Genomic DNA, 17734 nt, shown 5'->3' with positions numbered 1-17734 from the left:
TGTATTTGCTCTTAAGATCTGGAGACACTACTTATATGGGGAAAAGTGCTACATCTACACAGATCATAAGAGTTTGAAGTATCTAGGCACCCAGAAAGAGTTGAACTTGAGACAGAGGAAATAGTTAGAACTAATTAAAGACTATAATTATCTGATAGACTAACAGCCAGGGAAAGCTAATGTGGTGGCTGACGCCTTAAGTCGCAAGACTATGACAAGTCTACAACTTTCTCCTTTGTCCATGGTACATGAGTTGAGAGCATTACATGCTAGCTTAGAAATTAATGATGAGGAACAGACAGTGGTTACATGGCATGTACAGCCAGTGTTGGTGATCAGATCAGAATGGCTACACAGAATGATGAGAAATATCAGAAGCTATTAGAAGAAGTCCAGCAGGGCAAGAAACCAGAATTTTCAGTGAGAGATGATGGTCTCCTACTACACCAGGGCAGAATATGCGTTCCTAATAATGTTGACTTGAGACAGATCATTATGAAGGAAGCACATGAGTCTCCTTTTGATATGCACCCTGGTGGCACAAAAATATACAAAGGACTGAAAGAGCATTACTGGTGGATGGGCATGAAAAGAGATATAGCTGATTTTGTATCCAAATGCCTAACTTGTCATCAAGTAAAGGCAGAACATCAAGTACCAGCTGGTTTGTAACACCCTCACTGTAGCGATTCTGTACATTCTTCTGTTCCGGTGACTGGTGTCGGTCCGGACAGCTAGAACATCTGGAAAAATATTTAGACTAGAGTGAGGAATCATAAATAACTCAAATATTAATAAGAAAAATTTAGGAAAAGTTTTAGAAATAAAATACAACCAAGTTAAATGAGCCGGTGCCCTAGCGATGGGTAACCGAGTGGGAAGTTGCAATCTTCGAAGCTAGAAGCCCTAAACCCAGGGATAAATTCATGAAATAATTTTTGGGACTCTAAAGAAGAGTCATTGAGGTTTCTATGACATTAGAGTGCTAAGAAAATGTTTAGAAAAATTTTTAGATCGGTACTGACGATTTTGGCTCAATAAGCCAAACGGAGGGCATTTTGGTCATTTCGTCTTCAGAGATGATTTTTGGCCAACTTGTCTAGTTAAGTAAATAATTATTATGATCTAAAATATGAATAAATATTGCTAAAATTTTATGAAAATGAGTAAAAAAGAAAATGAAAGAAAAATGAAAGAAATTGAAAATTATGACATTATATGATGTCATTACAATGCCCCCACCCAATCATATTGTGACACCTATCTATAAATATAAATAAAAGCATAAAATAAACAGAAAAATTGAAGAAACAATCTGCTTCTTCTTCCTTCTTCCAGCTGTAATTCACTTCCCACACCATTCCACCATTAAAAACTTCACCCAAGCTTTATCTCACCTACTAAATCACCTCAAAAAGCCCATCTTCCCTTCACAAAAACTTATCATCACCACTAGAGCAAGACTTAGGCAGCAATTAGAAGAAGAAATTAAGGAGATTTACAAGCTTGGGGTTAGCTCTCAAAGAGGTTAATGCTAACTCATACATCTCTCTTTTTATTCCATGTTAGGAAGTTAAAGTGAATGAGAAATTGTTAAGAAATTGAATAAAACACTTATTTAGGAGTATGTATGAATTGTGGCAGCCAAAAGAGGGTTAGGGTTTGGATGGTTTAGTTGCAATTAAGTTTGTATATTAATGTCAATTAATGTATACATAGGAATTGGAGTTGAATGGAGTTGAATTTTTTTGAGTTTGCATGAGAATGAGATTTGATCAATTAGGGTTAGTATGAAAATTGGAAATATTGTGTTTGAATGGTAAATGGAAGTTCTAATGGTCAATTAGTGACCATTTGGCTGAGTATAATGAGAATTGAAGTGAATTGTAGCTTGGGATTTGAGGTTAGGTGTGCTGCCTTGGGTGACCTGCAGGACTGGATGTGAGTCCAGTATGTTTGGCCAGCTATAACTTGAGTTGTGTAGGTTCAATTGGTGCCAGGCCAATTGGACATGAAATTAGACACATAATGGCACAACTTTGATGAAGGAAACCTGTCCAGAAACTAAACTTAGGATGCCCTAAAAATTGACCAAATCCAAGTAACTTACAATCTGTCTGGGCAAAATGACCAAATGAACAGTATTTATTCATTTGGTCATAACTTAGTGTAGGAAGGTCCAATTGACCTGAAATTAAATATCAAAATAAAGAACAATAATTATTTCAATAAAACGAGGCTCAAAATCATCAAAGAAAATGATTAATAAAATGCTAGAAAGAATTGTAATGAACTGAACTGATTATAAAAAAAAAAAAAAGAAAAGTTATCTATTATTGAATGCACTGGGAACTTTAATTGTTATGAAATAATTTAAGATAACCTAGAAGGTATTGAATTAAATAATATAAAAAGATTAATAATAGAAATATAATTTAAATAAATATTGCAAATGTACATTTCATAATAATATTAAGTTAAGAATAATACTATTAGAATATTAGTATATTGTATATTCTTACTGTAACCTTATGAACTAAGTACCTCTAAAGAAGACTAAATTAGGAAAATAAAAAAAGGGATATTAAATTTTAGAAACCTTATTGAAGCATAATTAGATCTAAATTATCTGAACCATGTTTTATTTCCATATGTATTTCGTATATTATTTCTTTGTTATATTATTGCACCACTAAGCAAAAATGCTTAACGCGATGGATTTGTTTCTTTCGTACAGGTATTAAAGGTAAAGCTCAGTGAATATTAAACAGAGATTTTGGAGTTCTGATCTGCAGAAGTGTCTGAAATATTCAAGGTTGTCACCTCCTCAGCAATGCATGTAGATAGGGCTCATATAGGTCATAATTTGTATGTTGTATAAAATGCTTAATTATAGTATTGTAATATAGATTATGAAAATGTAATTAATAGGTATGTGATGTAAATTAATAAATCGGTTAGTTTATATGTGATTAAATTGTATATCATGTAAATTAATGAAGATTGAAAATTTTCATATATGAGTTGAGTATGAATGGGAATGTATGGAAATGGATATGAATGAAATTGTATGGATTTGAATACGGAATTGAAATATATAGATGATGTATGAAATGATGAGATTTTTGTTTTAAAATATTATTGAAAATTTCAAATAGATAAATAGTGAAATACGCCAAAACGCTAATAAAACAGGGGAAACTTCACTGGTTTCTCAATAGAAAAATAACGTGTTCAAAATTATTAAAGCAAGAAAGTAAGATAAGTTAGGGTACTCCGGCACCGAATGTAGCACGCCTTGCTCGGCTACACTATAGTCGGGTGAGGGGTGTCACATGGTTTACTACATCACTATAGTCGGGTGAGGGGTGTCACGTGGTTTACTACATCCACTATCAGTATTGAAATGGAAATGGGAACGAATAATGATGGATTTTGTGATGGGACTTCTAAGGACACAGAAGAACCATGATGCAGTATGGGTCATAGTTGATAGACTGACCAAGTTTGCTCATTTTCTGCCAGTCTGAATGGACTATAGCCTGGAGAGATTGGCCAAATTTTACATAGATGAGATTATGAGACTGCATGGAGTGTCAGTATCGATTGTATTTGACAAAGATCCTAGGTTCACTTCTAGATTCTGGGGTAGTCTTCAGAGAGCCCTAGGAACTAGATTGAACTTCAGCATGACATTCCACTCACAGACAGATGGCCAGTTTAAGAGGGTAATTCAGATATTGGAGGATATGCTGCGGGCTTGTGTGATTGAGTTTGAGGGCAGTTGGGACACACACTTGCCTTTGATTGAGTTCGCTTATAACAACAGCGATCAATCAAGCATTGGGATGCCTCCATATGAAGCTCTGTATAGCAGAAAATGCAGAACACCCCTGTGTTGGGATGAAGTAGTTGAAAGAAAAATGATTGGGCCCAAAATTATTCAGCAGACTGAGGAGAAAGTCAGATTAATCAGAGATCGACTTAAGGCTGCATCAAATCATTAGAAGTCCTATATTGATTTGAAAAGGCGAGACATTGAATATACAGTGGGTGAGAACGTATTCCTCAAGATTTTCCCTTAAAAGAAAATTATGAGATTTGGCAAAAAGGGAAAACTGAGTCCTCGTTTTATTGGGCCATATGAGGTTCTGGAGAGAGTGGGTCCTTTGGCATATCGATTGGCATTACCTCCAAAGTTAGAAAAGATACATAATGTCTTTCATGTGTCTATGTTGAGGAGGTACAGATCCGACCCATCTCATGTACTACCAGTAGAAGAGATTAAAGTGAATCCATACCTCGCATATGAGGAAGAACCCATAGAGATTCTGGCATATGAGGTAAGCAGCTATGGAACAAGCAGATACTGTTAGTTAAAGTGTTGTGGAACCATCATTCGGGCCAATAAGCTACTTGGGAATGAGAGGAGGACATGAGGAGACAACACTCACAGCTGTTCAGAGACTAATATCAGGTAAAATTTCGAGACGAAATTTATTTTAAGAGAGGGAGAATTATAATACTCCTATATGCATAGTCTGGTATATTTCACTGTTCCGGTGACCGGTGTCGGTCTGAACAATTAAGAGGATTAGAACCATGTTAAGACACCGAGAAAAGCCCTGAACAAAAATCAATAGTGTCGACTAGAACGTTAAGTGTAAATAAGAAAAACAAAGTATAAAAAGTTAAATGAGCCGAGGGTCACAGCGATGGGTGACCTTACCGGAAAGTGACTGTGAGGTCAGTCCTAACCCTAATTTTGAACCAGAAATTGTGACGCCGCGGTCCTAAGGACTATTGCAAACCTAGTGGAAAAGAGAAAATCATAGAAAAGAGTTGATAAGTAGGTCAAATAATTAGGTCAGGGATCCGGAAGAAATATCGAATTACTTGCAAATTGGATAAGACTGGCAAGGGGCAATTTGGTCAAATCACCTCTAGAGGTGACTCCTGACCTAATTGCCCAATAAAATCGGAAAAATGAAAATTTCATAATCGAGAATTAGATTAAAGAATTATTGAAAAATTAAAGAAAAAGAAAAAGTAAGGAAAATTGAATTATTATCTCACTTTGGTGACATCATGAATGATGTCAAAATTAAATTTTAATTACCTAATTTTTTTTACCAAGTCAAATACACATAATTAGACATAAATGAAAAAAAAAATTAAAAAGGAAAATCACTTTCTTCTCTTCCTATCAACTTGGCCGAGACCCTCCTTCACCCCACCTCCATTGATAACCTTCCATTAAAGCTTGATTCAAGCTTTTGATCCCACCAATTAACCCTAAATTTCCCAAAAATTTTCCATAAAACCTTGTTATCTCAGCTAGAAAAGAAGATTGAAGAAGAAAAAGGAAGGAGAAATTGAAGAATTTGGAGAATTAGAAATCAAAGTTGAGGTTAGTAAGTAAACTTGAATTTTGTTGTTTAATTTCTATGTTTTTAGTTCACTTAACTTAGAATTTAACTTAAAATCAAACAAAAACCATTATGAGGACTAAAGGGAAATTTTATCCAGGAATAGAGGGAAATGGGATTACAAGAATTTGATGGAATTAAAGAGTTAATTTAGTTGAATTAAGCATGTAAATAAGATCTATGCACTTTAATTTCATTAGATTACACAATTGAGGAATTAGGATTCTTAAGCCTCTTACAATTGGGAGAAAAATTGAAGGAAATGGTCAATTGATGCAAATGACCTTAATTGAGATTAGAAATGGTCACTTGGGACCAATTGTGATGTGTTGGAATTGGTAGAATTAAAATGCAATTCGGATTGGGTAGGGTTCCTAATCTGGTAGCTTGACTTAGATCCCTTTCAGGGATCAAAACTGAAAATTTACTAACCTAATTGGTGTGAGGCCAAATGAGAATGAAAATAGACATATAATGACACATTTTTCATGTAGAAACCATGCCCAGAAAATAACATTAACATAATGAACAATTAGGTCAAATCCGAGTAATGTGTACTGCAACTGTATCAAAATGACCAAAGGAATAGTGTTTGTTCATTTGGCCATAACTTGGGCTAGACAGGTCCAAATGACCTGATTTTTGTGGCATTGGAAATGTATGATATAGCACTACAACTTTTATAAAGAACACCAACCCAAATTATGCCCATAACCAAGCGAAATTATCACCCAAAGTTAGTGGTCCAAAATTGCTAGAACTAATTAGGTGTCCAGAAATTTTGGGTAACACCAATCTGGCCAGTCTTATTCAAATAGCCATATCTTGGCCTAAAAAACTCCAAATGGAGTGATTTAAAAAAGGAATTAAAGATAAGATAATAAGGAACAACTTTGATGAGGGACACTTAGCCAAATTCTCACAGTAACTAGACCAATAAAATAGTGCAAAACATGGCAAAAAAATTGAAAATTTGAAATTGTCATTAGGAGACAAAAAAAAATTGAAGGGGCAACCAAAACCAACAAATTAGGCACCCAAAATGTGGTATGTGGATGTAATTGTATTTCCCATACCTATTGAGTATAAGAAAGTCAATATTTTGATATGAATAGTAATCCCAAAATACAAATTTTAAAGAACGTTAATTTAAGCATATTAGGACTAGAAATAAGTAGATGTAAATTTATTGTTGAATTTATTATAAGTTGTGATACTGAAACACTGCAAATTGTGTGTTTTAGTTGAAAAAAATACTGAGAAAGAAAAAGAAACATCAAGTCAAGGCCTAGAGTCGATTCGCACGAGGTTTGTGCACAGTATATAATTTTTCTGTAAATTTTCTTTGGCAAAATATTTTGAATGAATAAATTGTGACTTATTTGTATTGGAAATTGTGATTTAATGGAACAATATGCTTTTGACCTAAATTGTTAGAAAATTTAGTAGTATGTGATAAATTGCAAATAAATGTTTAGAAAATTATAAAGATAGTTTTGAAACCATAGTGTCATGATCATATATCTGAATACCTCACTAGTATAACTAGTAGGAGGAAATAATTTTGAATTCCCTCTCTGGCTGAAGTGTTGAGGTGTGTGCCAGTAAAGAAAGAAATTTGAATGGATACCCATAGTTTGAGCTAGCTAGCCTTGGTATGCCTCATAAGCCTCTAGCTATTGAGATGAACAATATATTAATGGCACGATATAACTGTGTGTTTTTATAAAATTTATTTTGTGACTTCTGAAGTGAAAAATTATTTGACTAAAATTTTAAATTGTGTTTTGCATCTGTGTACCATTTTCAGCAGCATATTTGGATAAGTGTGATTTAATTTATAATTCAATTAGTATTTTTAGTATGTTGTGTACCACTGAGTCATTGTACTTAGCGATGGTTTTTTATCGTTGTCGCAGGTAGAGAGACTAGTAAAGCAGCCGAGTGAGCTGCCGATGATCATAGTACTACCTTTGGATCTTTTGCCGGGTATTACATCATACCCTTATTGTACATATTTATTTTGATATATGTTATTATATGTACATATTGTAAATTAGTCTTGAGCAGTTGTACAAAACTTGTAATAAAATATTTTTGATTTTCTGATGTAAATTTAGATTGATGAATGTAAATCAATTTTTCTTTATTGTAATGTAAATGAAATTATTCAATGTTATTTTTGAAAATATTTAAGTTGAGAATTATGAATTGTGGAAATTTGCATTGAATTGTGGAGATAGAGTAAATTTGTACTGAATTGAGTTGTGTTGATGGTTGATTTTGATGAAGTGAAATATTTAAAAGTGTTTTCTATAGGTAAAAAATTTTGGTTTTTCTCAATTACAGACGGCACTCTGTCTAAATTTCTACAAAATTTACGGAAAAATAAAAATGATTAAATTTTTACCTAACATTGAAACCCCAATTAAAAGTTTTTAATACCTGTTAAAAGTGCTCGCCACCTTCAAAAATGAGATAAAATTATTTTAAAATCCCTTGTAGTGTATTTAATGGGTTATCGGTAGGCGAAGTTCGGTAATTCATTAAGTATAATACGAAATCATGTTATACCTTACTGAGGGGTAAGGTGTGACAAATTTAGTTGGATTTTTTAAGTGTTTTAATTTAGTTCAATTAATATTTTTTGAAATTTTAGTTTTTGATTTTATAATTTAATTATTTTCACAAAAAATTAAAATAGTTAAAGCGATAGATTTTTTCAATTAAGATATTTTGTAGAATACAATGCGTAATTTATAGAATTTGTATTAGGTTGGAAAATAAAGATATGAAAATTTAAAAATGTTTAAAAGAAATTCAAATTGGTAAATCAAATTAAAATTTTTTTAATTTAATTTAATTCAATTCAATTTCTATTTTAATTCAATTCAATTAATATTAATTTTTTTATTTCTATTCAATTTGATTCAAACTACGCCCACTACTGAATACATAATCCTGTAAGCCACCTCAATTAATAAATCCTAATCTAGATTTTCTTTTCAATAATAAATGTTTCTCTTCTATTATTTCTCTTATTTTATAAAATTTTTACTTTATTTTTGGTTATACAAAATTATTTATCTATGTAATTATTGCAAAAAAAAATGTCTATTTATTTTAAATTATTTTTATAAATTTTATCGAATAAACATAATTTTTAAAAAATTACAATAATTATGATACAAACTTTTTTAAAGAACTACACCCACTCACTACATAACCCTATAAGCGACCTTAATTAATAAATTATAATATGGACTTGTTATTCAACGATAAATGCTCATATTTTGCTATTTCTCTTATTTTGTAAAGTTTTTATTTTATTTTTCTTTATACAAAGTTGATTTATCTATGTAATCATTACGAAAAAACGTCTATTTATTTTAAATTATTTTTATAAATTTTATCTAATAAACGTAAATTTTAAAAAAATTACAATATTTATGATAAAAACTTATTTAAAAAACAATACCCACTAATACATAACCCTAGAAGCCATCTCAATTAATAAATCCTAATATGAATTTGTTTTTCAACAATAAATGCTTATATTATGTTATTTCTCTTATATTGTAAAGTTTTTATTTTATTTTCCTTATGCAGAATGTATTTGTTTATGTAATTATTATGAAGCAATGTCTATTTATTTTAGATTATTTTGTAAATTTTATTGAATAAACATAATTAAAATATTAAAATAATTAAATAACCGTGTAAAATAAATCATATGCAGCGTTTTAAAATATTTCATATTATATAAATTATATCACAAATTTTTGATATTAATATTATTTATTATAAATTGCATATGATTATTTTACTGAGTAAATGCCTGTTGTTTTTTTTTTTTTTATAAAAAAAGAGAATGGTGATTTAATTGTGTAAAAGTTTTTTTAGAAAAATTAATTAAAAAGAAAATTCAAATTTGATTTAATGTTGGGTTTTTTTTAAGGAATTAAGAGAAAATATGGAAATTAAAATAATTACTGGTAATGGTGATATGCCCTAATCATGCTTGCGTGGCACTGCAACTCAACTACTTAAGAAATTGTAAAGACAAAACTGCACAGGAACTGTGCTTCTTTTCCTTCTGTCTCGCTCTTGAGAGAATTCACTTTCACTCTCTCTCTCTCTCTCTATCTCGGCCGAAAAAGACACCCAAAGCCCAAAGGTACGTTTTCTCTTTTTGATCCAAACGTAACCCTCTCTCTCTCTCTCTCTCTCTCGCTGTTTCTCTATCTATGCCTGTGAGTGTCTGCAACTAATGTTCCCTTGGACGATGGTTCTGCAAAATCTTAAAGAAGAAAACAAGTGAACGCTAAAAAATACAAACTCATTTCCACAGTTGAACGCCCACTGAAGAGAAGAAAAAGAAAAGAAAAAGAAGGGGAAAGAAAACAGTTTCCACTTTCCAGAACCATGGTTTTAAACAAGAAGAAAAAGGAAAGCCCTTTAGATCTCTCTTTTCTTCCCTTTCTTCCAGATCTCTCACCTTCACAAAACACTTCAATATAGGTCTCTCTTGCTCTCCTATTCTTTTACTCCTTTTTTTTTAAAAAATTTTTTTCCTTTTTGTACTTATGTAAGGGTTTTTTATGCTGCATGCCAGATTGGGTTTTATTGATTGTGCTGATTTTTGTTCGCTGCTTCGTTTTGGGTTTCAGGTTTTAAACGGTTTAAACGCATTTGTCCATGAAAGCAAGGTTTAGAGTGATTTTTGGCACTTGGGTTCGCTTCAAAATAGAGAAATACCATTGATTTTAAAGATCTTTCTGTGTGAGATAGCATTTTTTTTATGCTTATTTGTATTTTTTTATATTTGTTTTAGAAAACTGAGTTGGGTTTTTGAGATGGGTAGCTCTGATGAACCCAACAGCAACTCCAAGACCATTGATGCATCGGTGGGAGGGTTAGTTTGGGTCCGGCGTCGAAACGGTTCGTGGTGGCCTGGCCGTATTATGGGTCTTGACGAGATTTCGGAGGGTAGTTTGGTTTCTCCAAGATCAGGCACTCCCGTTAAACTCCTCGGCCGAGAGGATGCCAGCGTGTAAGTGTGCATTACTATTTGCTTTCATAGTTCTTTGCTTTGATTACTATGTCTGGTTTTTGGTTTGGTCAGTTTCATGGATTGCATTCTGTTGGTTGGCGGCGAGGTTTTTTTTTTTTTTTGGGGATTGATGTTGAAATTGTGCGAGTGTGGTACTTGTGTGGATTGTTATTGGAGTTCAGCTTGTGCTTCCTGGCCTGTGAATGAAAAACCTTATTTAACACGGCAATTTCCAGAGTTATTCTTTTTTTTTGATGATTCAAAATTTTACTTCTGGTCCAAATCCATAAAGGAAGGGATAGGAGACATTCTGGTGATGCTTTTATTATTGGAGTTCAAGTGTAAATTGTATCTGTGGGTTGGATCCATATATGTGCTAAGTGGGGGGATTTTAGATGTATGTTTGTTGTTATTTTTCTCGGATCCTTTTATGACCATTGAATTGTTTGGAGGTGGGCAGCAACTTATGGATGTGGAATGTTTTTTCCCTGGAGCATTTTTCTCTATTCTCTCTTCTTCCTTTTCCCATTTTTTATTCCCTGTTATCCCTCGTTTGGGTGAGTGGGCTGCATAATTCATGTCACTTGACAAAAACTTTACTGATAATAGGAATACCTATGGGTGATACCTTGGTATGCTTGGATGGAAGCATATTTTTATAATGCTGAGTTTTCTTATTTACTATTGATAAAAATGAGTGTGCTCATTCTTTATTCATAAGTGTTGATTTGGTAATACCACGTAGGATTCCTTCAGTTACATTAGTGTGTATCCCATATGAGTCTAGGATGTGCTTAAATATGGTGGGTTTTGACTCCCATCTTCTTATTTACTAGCCTTTTAGTATGTGTTTTCTGCTACTCTTCTGCTCCAACATTGGTTGTGGCACCATTGTAGCTGCTTATGTGGCAATATTTTTCACTCCAATGCTATTGTTATATTCTTGAGCTCAGGATCTTGTCACAAGCCTGTTAACAGTGAAATCTAGCTAAACCTTTTGCTTGACCTCAATTCTTTCCTCGACCTATTGTTGCTGAAAATGTGAACTCGTTAAATAGGAGCTCTAACCTTAGACTTGTTGGAGAACGAAGAGTTCAGTTCTCAATTTAATTGAAAATAATTCTGCTTAATTTTATTAATTCAAGTAAACTCTTTTATAAGAGAGGTTTACAAAAAATCTATTGAAATTCTACTAGAATTAGAAATCCTAATTCCATCAGGTTTATAACTAGAAAGGAAATAATAATAATCCTAATGGAAGTAGAAGTCCCTGTATAAGAGGGATTACAATTCTGAAAAGTAAATAACTCTTAATTAAAATAAGAATTAATATCCAATAATAATAGGAAGTAAATCCCCAAAATTCACCACAAATGCATCCATAACTGCTACACATTTCACGAGTCATTTTTTTTGAAAGGCATCATTGCATTTGCCCATGTTTTTGGTTTTTAGTACGACTTAATGTTATTTGTCTCATAGACTTTGAGATTTGTAACAAATTGGCACTCTCAATTCTCTTTTCCATTCCCATCTTCTGGTAATAAAAAATTTTAACCTAATGCAGAAGCAAAGTAACAGTAAGCATTTTAAGTCTATCCAAATTCCTGAGGGGAATAAAATTTTCTCGAGTTTCTGTAGGATATTCATTATACAAAGCAAAGTTGTGAGGAACAAGTTGGGCAAATTGATAATAGAGAAGTGCGAAATTTACATGAGGAAAATCTCTCATGCCGATTCATAAGTGTTTAGAGTCTGTCATAGGTATGCCATTTTACAGATTCTGTGGGTATTATAGTTCTTATTGTACAATATTTTGTACTAAGAAATCTGATGTGAACAATTTCGGGAAGTTATGGATATGTCTTAGTGTCTTACTGGTGGCTTATAATTGGTAGGTTGGGAGAGCTTTTGGGCAGACTTCCACCCAAAAAAAAAAGGAACATTGTGATAATGCTTTTATATATGGGATGAGAACTTCCATGAAGAGGTTAACTTTGGATTGTTTGGTTTGGTCAAATGCATGTTCTATGAGGCGCCTGACTTAATTTGAGCCTTGACATTTGTATAAGATGCATACTTGTATGCAAAAATTGGGCTCGCAAGTTATCTTTTGACTTTGTATCTGACATACAATGATGATGATAGATGTCTGTTAAGATTTGCTGCTGTAATCTGAGTGTAGTTTCTTAAGATTTTCACCTATTTAAATGCTTGTGTATGTAAAAGTGTCAGTGTACTGTTTGTCTTGTGTTTGCTGTTCACGCTTCCATTTTTAATTTTTGGTGAAATTGCTGTTTTATCAGAAACTTAACACCGGAACAACATTTGCTTGCAATATTAGTTACCTTTCTTGCTAAGGAGGCAAATGATGTTTCTAATATTTGTTTTTGGCCTCAGTTATTTGTGATTCAAGAGTATATTTTTTGCTTGAAGGATTTGATTTCTTTAATGATTTCCAGGTATTAATATGTTATTTTTATGTGCATATAATCTGATTTCATTACAACTTTTTTGTGTTGCTGTTTTAGGGACTGGTATAATCTTGAAAAATCTAAGAGGGTGAAGGCATTTCGATGTGGGGAATATGATGAATGTATTGAGAAGGCCAAGGCAAATGCAGCAAATGGTAATAAGAAAACAGTGAAATATGCTCGGAGGGAAGACGCCATTCTCCATGCCCTTGAAATTGAGAATGCTCGCCTGGGGAAGGATCGTGTTGACTTCTTTTCTAGAACCAATAATTCAGGTGGTGAGCTTGGTAGTTCAGCCAAAGAATTGCCTAGCATGTCTGGTTCTGGCAAAGAAGATGTGGATATGACAGAAGAGAGTGATTCTGGTGATATTAAAGATGATTCAGATTCAGGTTCAGGTTCAGCACCAGAATTATCTCAATCTGGTATATCTTTTGAAGAGCCGAATCATCTTGGTGCTTCTAAGGTGCAATCTGTACAGGAAAAGAGAAGAAGAACCCCAAATGATTCAGAGGATGATGGAACAGAAGGAATTAAGCGTATGAGAGGACTTGAGGATCTTGGAATTGTTGTAGGAGATTCAAATGCTGTAAATTGCTTGTCAAATGGCAGTCCTATAAATGGTTGCAAAGGTTACTCATCCATGAAAAGAAAGAGATCACAAGTAGCAAATGTTCATGAATTCTTGAAAAGAAAAAATCGTCGCCGACCATTGACAAAGGTATTGGAGTGTACAGCAATGGTGTCTGTTCCAGTTATTTGTGACCAACTTCCTAATTCAAGTGGCTCACCTCTTAATGGGTTATCTGACAGCAAGGTTTCTGGAATAGATTCTAATGAGTGTAGAAAAAACATTTCTGTTGTAGTTAATAATAACTCTGAAAGTACTGGAATTTCTTGCGATAATGGTGCATCTTTAAATCCTATTGAACATGCTTATGATGCTTCCCACATTAATTCCAAGCTGAAAAAGGAGAGCGATGTTCCTGTTGTATCTGAGTTTGTTGAGAATGATTCTTCAGACAAGTTATTTGATGTGCCATTCGTTGGGGAGGAAAAGCACTCTGCAGGTATGCCTGATTAGGATATTTGAGAACTTAAAAGCATGTTTATCCTTTTCTTTTAGCCCATATATATATATATGTATGTATATATATCAGACAAGTTATCCTTTTCTGTGCTTATGATTGTTAATGTCTTTGCAAGCTGAACTAAGTACTTTGCTTAGAAATTATGTTAAGTGGATCTCTCGTTGAGGGCTATGATATGTGTTGTACTACCAAAGTTCTTTAAGATTGCATAAAAAACTAGTCAAGCTGATATCTGTGTAGATATATGCACACTAAGCGAACCAATCTTCTTGGTAACAGCTTTTGTTTTGCATATTAAAATGTTTGATGTAACATGTTCATGAAGCAAATGAGATGGACTAGAGCTGGATTTTTCGGGTTAACATTAGAGGTCAAAAGTAGCTTAATATATATATATATATATATATATTAAGCTTACTTTGTTTATTTTACAGGGTATATAGTATTTGCTTGAAGAAACATAGACTCTGGTCTGTACTGCCATTGTACTAATTTGATGGCAGTGTGCTTAAGTTTCTTATGTAATTGTCTATGAAGCCAAATGTAAGCAACTCCAAGATTAGCTAGATATGCTTGAGGGAAAGAGAAAGGACAGTCTCTATTTAAAAACTTATTAAGACTCAGAAAATTACGTACATGAGATTTAAATTGGCCACTAGCATGAACCGCAAATGAATGAACCAAATGTGCTTCTTTTGCCTTTTTTCTTATGGTCAGGAGTAGAAGAAAAGGAGAGAGAGAAAGAGAGAGAGAGAGAGAGAGAGAGAGAGAGAGAGAGAGAGTGTGCAAGAAGCAAATGTGATTAAAGAAGTTTGACATGAGAATGTAGGGATTCATGAAATGATAACTTGCAAATTTACTGTCTATAATTTTAAAAGTTTGGGTATGTCTTCCTGGTATAATGGGTCAGTATTTGCAGACTAAATGTTGTGATGCGATGGTATGCATTAAGAACAGTATGTGGAATGATTTTATGGAAAGGATTAGTTCAAGATCTTATAAAAATTTGATGCACATTCTTATAAACCCCTGAATTTTTCGATTTTTTTTAAACACCTTACGCAACAAAAGGCCTTCTCTTCATTCCATTGAAGAAGTTTATTCAAGTAATATTTTCTACACAACTTTCTGACCAGATGTGGTGCTTGGAAATCACATTGATTTTTTATTTTATTCTCCAGGTTTGTCTCCTATGTTTGTGTCTTCCTTAGGAAGGCATCAAGTTGGTGCATTGGGGAGGCATTCTAGTCAAAGTAGTCAAGCAGAGGCTGTATCTCTGAGAAATGAGGTACTCAATGAATCTGGTTCTACCAGTTCAGCAGCTACTCACGTGAATAATATCAGTCAGAGGATAGAGAAAGGTACTTCAAAGTGGCAGTTGAAAGGAAAGAGGAACTCAAGACATATCAATAAAAATAGAAAACATGACAAGAGGAAATACATGGCCATGGATGATGAGCCTCATGCATATTTGGCAGGTATAGAGCACTTGGATGGATTCTTTCCAAGTTCTGATAAAAAAGTGGATTGTGATGGAACTAGAAGGTCCCTTGCGTCATACAATTGCAACTTGCAAATGAAGTCCAAACGGATTGCTGATGACCATGTAGATGGGGTACGGGATTGGAGCAAATCTTTTTCTCACAGGGAATCTCATATGAGAGGGGGAATGATGGAGGTGTCTTTGCCGCCTCAAAGATCGCTTCCCTATCGTCAATCACGCTTTACAGTTAACTCCAGATATCAGGCATCAGATTTTCCTGGCAGGAATATAACTGATTCTAAACTTTATGATGTTAAGCTTGAGGTCAACGCAAATTACCAGCCACAGAATGTTCCATTGGTCTCCCTTATGAGTAAATTGAATGGTAAAGCCATTGTTGGTCGTCCTTTAACAGTTGAAGTTTTGGATGATGGCTACTGCGATCTTATTATGAGTAGCAATGAATGTGATCCAACTCATGCACCTGCTCTGGAAGCTGCTGAACTGAGGCATGCGGCTATGCAAAATTCAGAATCTGGAAGGATTACTGCTAAGCATATGACAATGCAACCGCATTTTTCACCAAGTAAATCACCCAAGAGGAAATGTGGGCTTTTGTCTAAAAAGATCAGAAAACTATCTTCATTGACTGGTAATAAAGAGGAAGAAAGGAAACCAGTGGTAGAGAAACTAAAGGGTCCTGTTATAGCTTGTATCCCGCTTAAATTAGTGTTCAGTAGGATAAATGAGGCAGTGAATGGTTCAGCACGACAAACACACCGTGCCTTAACATAATTAACTCATGAATTTGGTTCTTGGAAAACACTTGCAGAAAGTGGAATTCTACCCTCATATTTGGTTTATTGGTGTTTTGGGAATGTTGTTTGACATAGGGATTCTCAGCTTATTCAAACCATGCTTGGTCTGTTGCAGCAGGTAGTGTGCCGTGAAGGTAGAATCCTTCTGTATAATTCCATGGCCAATTCATTGTTGTAGAAAAGGAGGTCTAGGAGTAAGAGGGATGGAGGCTTTCTTTGGCATTGTATATATGTAACATTAGTTGAGGTGTAAAGATGTTGATCTGGTATTGGGTACTAGTGGCCTGATATTAGGTTTAATTTATGAATTCAGGCTGGTTCAGGGGGCTATGGCTAATAGCTTAATTTTCAGTGGCTTGTTTGGGACATGAGGAGCAATTTATTCCAAGCCACCTTTTGCTTCAATTGTTTTATTGCTTGAAATCCTAATAGAATCCTTCCAATTGCAGCTGGCATTGACTGCTTTTTTTTTTCTTATTTTAAAATAGTTCTTGCTTGCTTTCTTTGTATTGAGTATTGAGATTTGTGCATGATTAATTGAGATTAAGATTTGTAAATAATTAAAATATTAAATAAATAAATTTGCTCCTTGGAATTTATACTAACAACACTGAAAAGAAGAACTTCTCATATTTGGCAATGAAATATTTTAACCTAATGTTAAGAAGATAGTTCAGAGGCTGATTTGCAGGTTTCTTGTCACTGTATTTTTGACCATGCATACTTGTTGTATTTTATGTAGTCATTCATTTGGGTTCAGCTACTTCACCTTGGACTCGTGAATCCGACCGGTTATGTTCAGAAGCTTGATGTTACCTTATTTTACATTACATCCAAATACATTGTTAAAAATCATTTAAAAAAAATAAATAAAATTTCTCATAATTTGAACTATTGATAAGCATGTCCAAACTCCAATCTCCCAATCTATCCGGCGGCACCTATCATTCTCTTCTTGGGCCCTAACTGGGCCGGATATTATTTTTGGTGGCTCCAGATCCATATTCCAACATTTCTGTGGGTGATCGGTAATTTCAATTTATAAATCTAATTAATTAACAAAAAATACATATTACTAAGTTTATATTAATATAAAGGCAATATCAATAATTAAGTGTTAATTATGGCATAACCATAAAACTTTAGTTTCAATTTTCAATAATTCATTTAAATGAAAAATCGATTTTCTTAGCTCAATATATATGAAAAATAAAAAGACTAACCAAAATTTGACACTTGGTAAATTAAAAGCAACCATTTTTTTTTAAGTTTACTTTAATTTATTATTTTTTAATTATAAATTTAATTATTAATATTAAATAAAACTTAACTGAATAATTTTATCTTAAAATATATAATTATTTAAATTTAAAATATCAGATAAAA

The 17734-nt window shown here is 33.3% G+C and overlaps 2 protein-coding genes across 9 annotated transcripts in view; both read left to right on the top strand.

The window, feature by feature from the left end:
* The window catches only part of LOC110665809 (60S ribosomal protein L28-2), an 87720-nt gene that overhangs the window by 67381 nt on the left and 2605 nt on the right, over positions 1-17734 (top strand). The gene's annotated exons all lie outside the window — the stretch shown is intronic.
* On the top strand, positions 9508-16803 carry LOC110665807 (uncharacterized protein At1g51745). 8 transcript variants are annotated; one of them, XM_021826071.2, is made up of 6 exons: positions 9508-9606; positions 9781-9950; positions 10100-10138; positions 10264-10482; positions 13014-14026; positions 15229-16803. In XM_021826071.2, exons 3-6 carry the CDS (start codon positions 10128-10130, stop codon positions 16323-16325), a joined length of 2340 nt encoding a protein of 779 aa, XP_021681763.2. In that variant the 5' UTR covers positions 9508-9606; positions 9781-9950; positions 10100-10127; the 3' UTR covers positions 16326-16803. The 8 variants fall into 8 exon arrangements, with proteins under 8 accessions (XP_021681763.2, XP_021681765.2, XP_058005031.1 ...); XM_021826073.2 differs by lacking the exon at positions 9781-9950 and having other exon boundaries at positions 9517-9606; XM_058149048.1 differs by lacking the exon at positions 9781-9950 and having other exon boundaries at positions 9522-9606; positions 10100-10211; positions 10312-10482.

Source organism: Hevea brasiliensis, chromosome 6 (genome assembly GCF_030052815.1).
Source record: "Hevea brasiliensis isolate MT/VB/25A 57/8 chromosome 6, ASM3005281v1, whole genome shotgun sequence".
NCBI classification, from domain to species: Eukaryota; Viridiplantae; Streptophyta; class Magnoliopsida; order Malpighiales; family Euphorbiaceae; genus Hevea; species Hevea brasiliensis.
The sequence above is the reverse complement of the archived record's forward strand: the minus strand, read 5'-3'. Positions and strand labels throughout refer to the sequence as shown.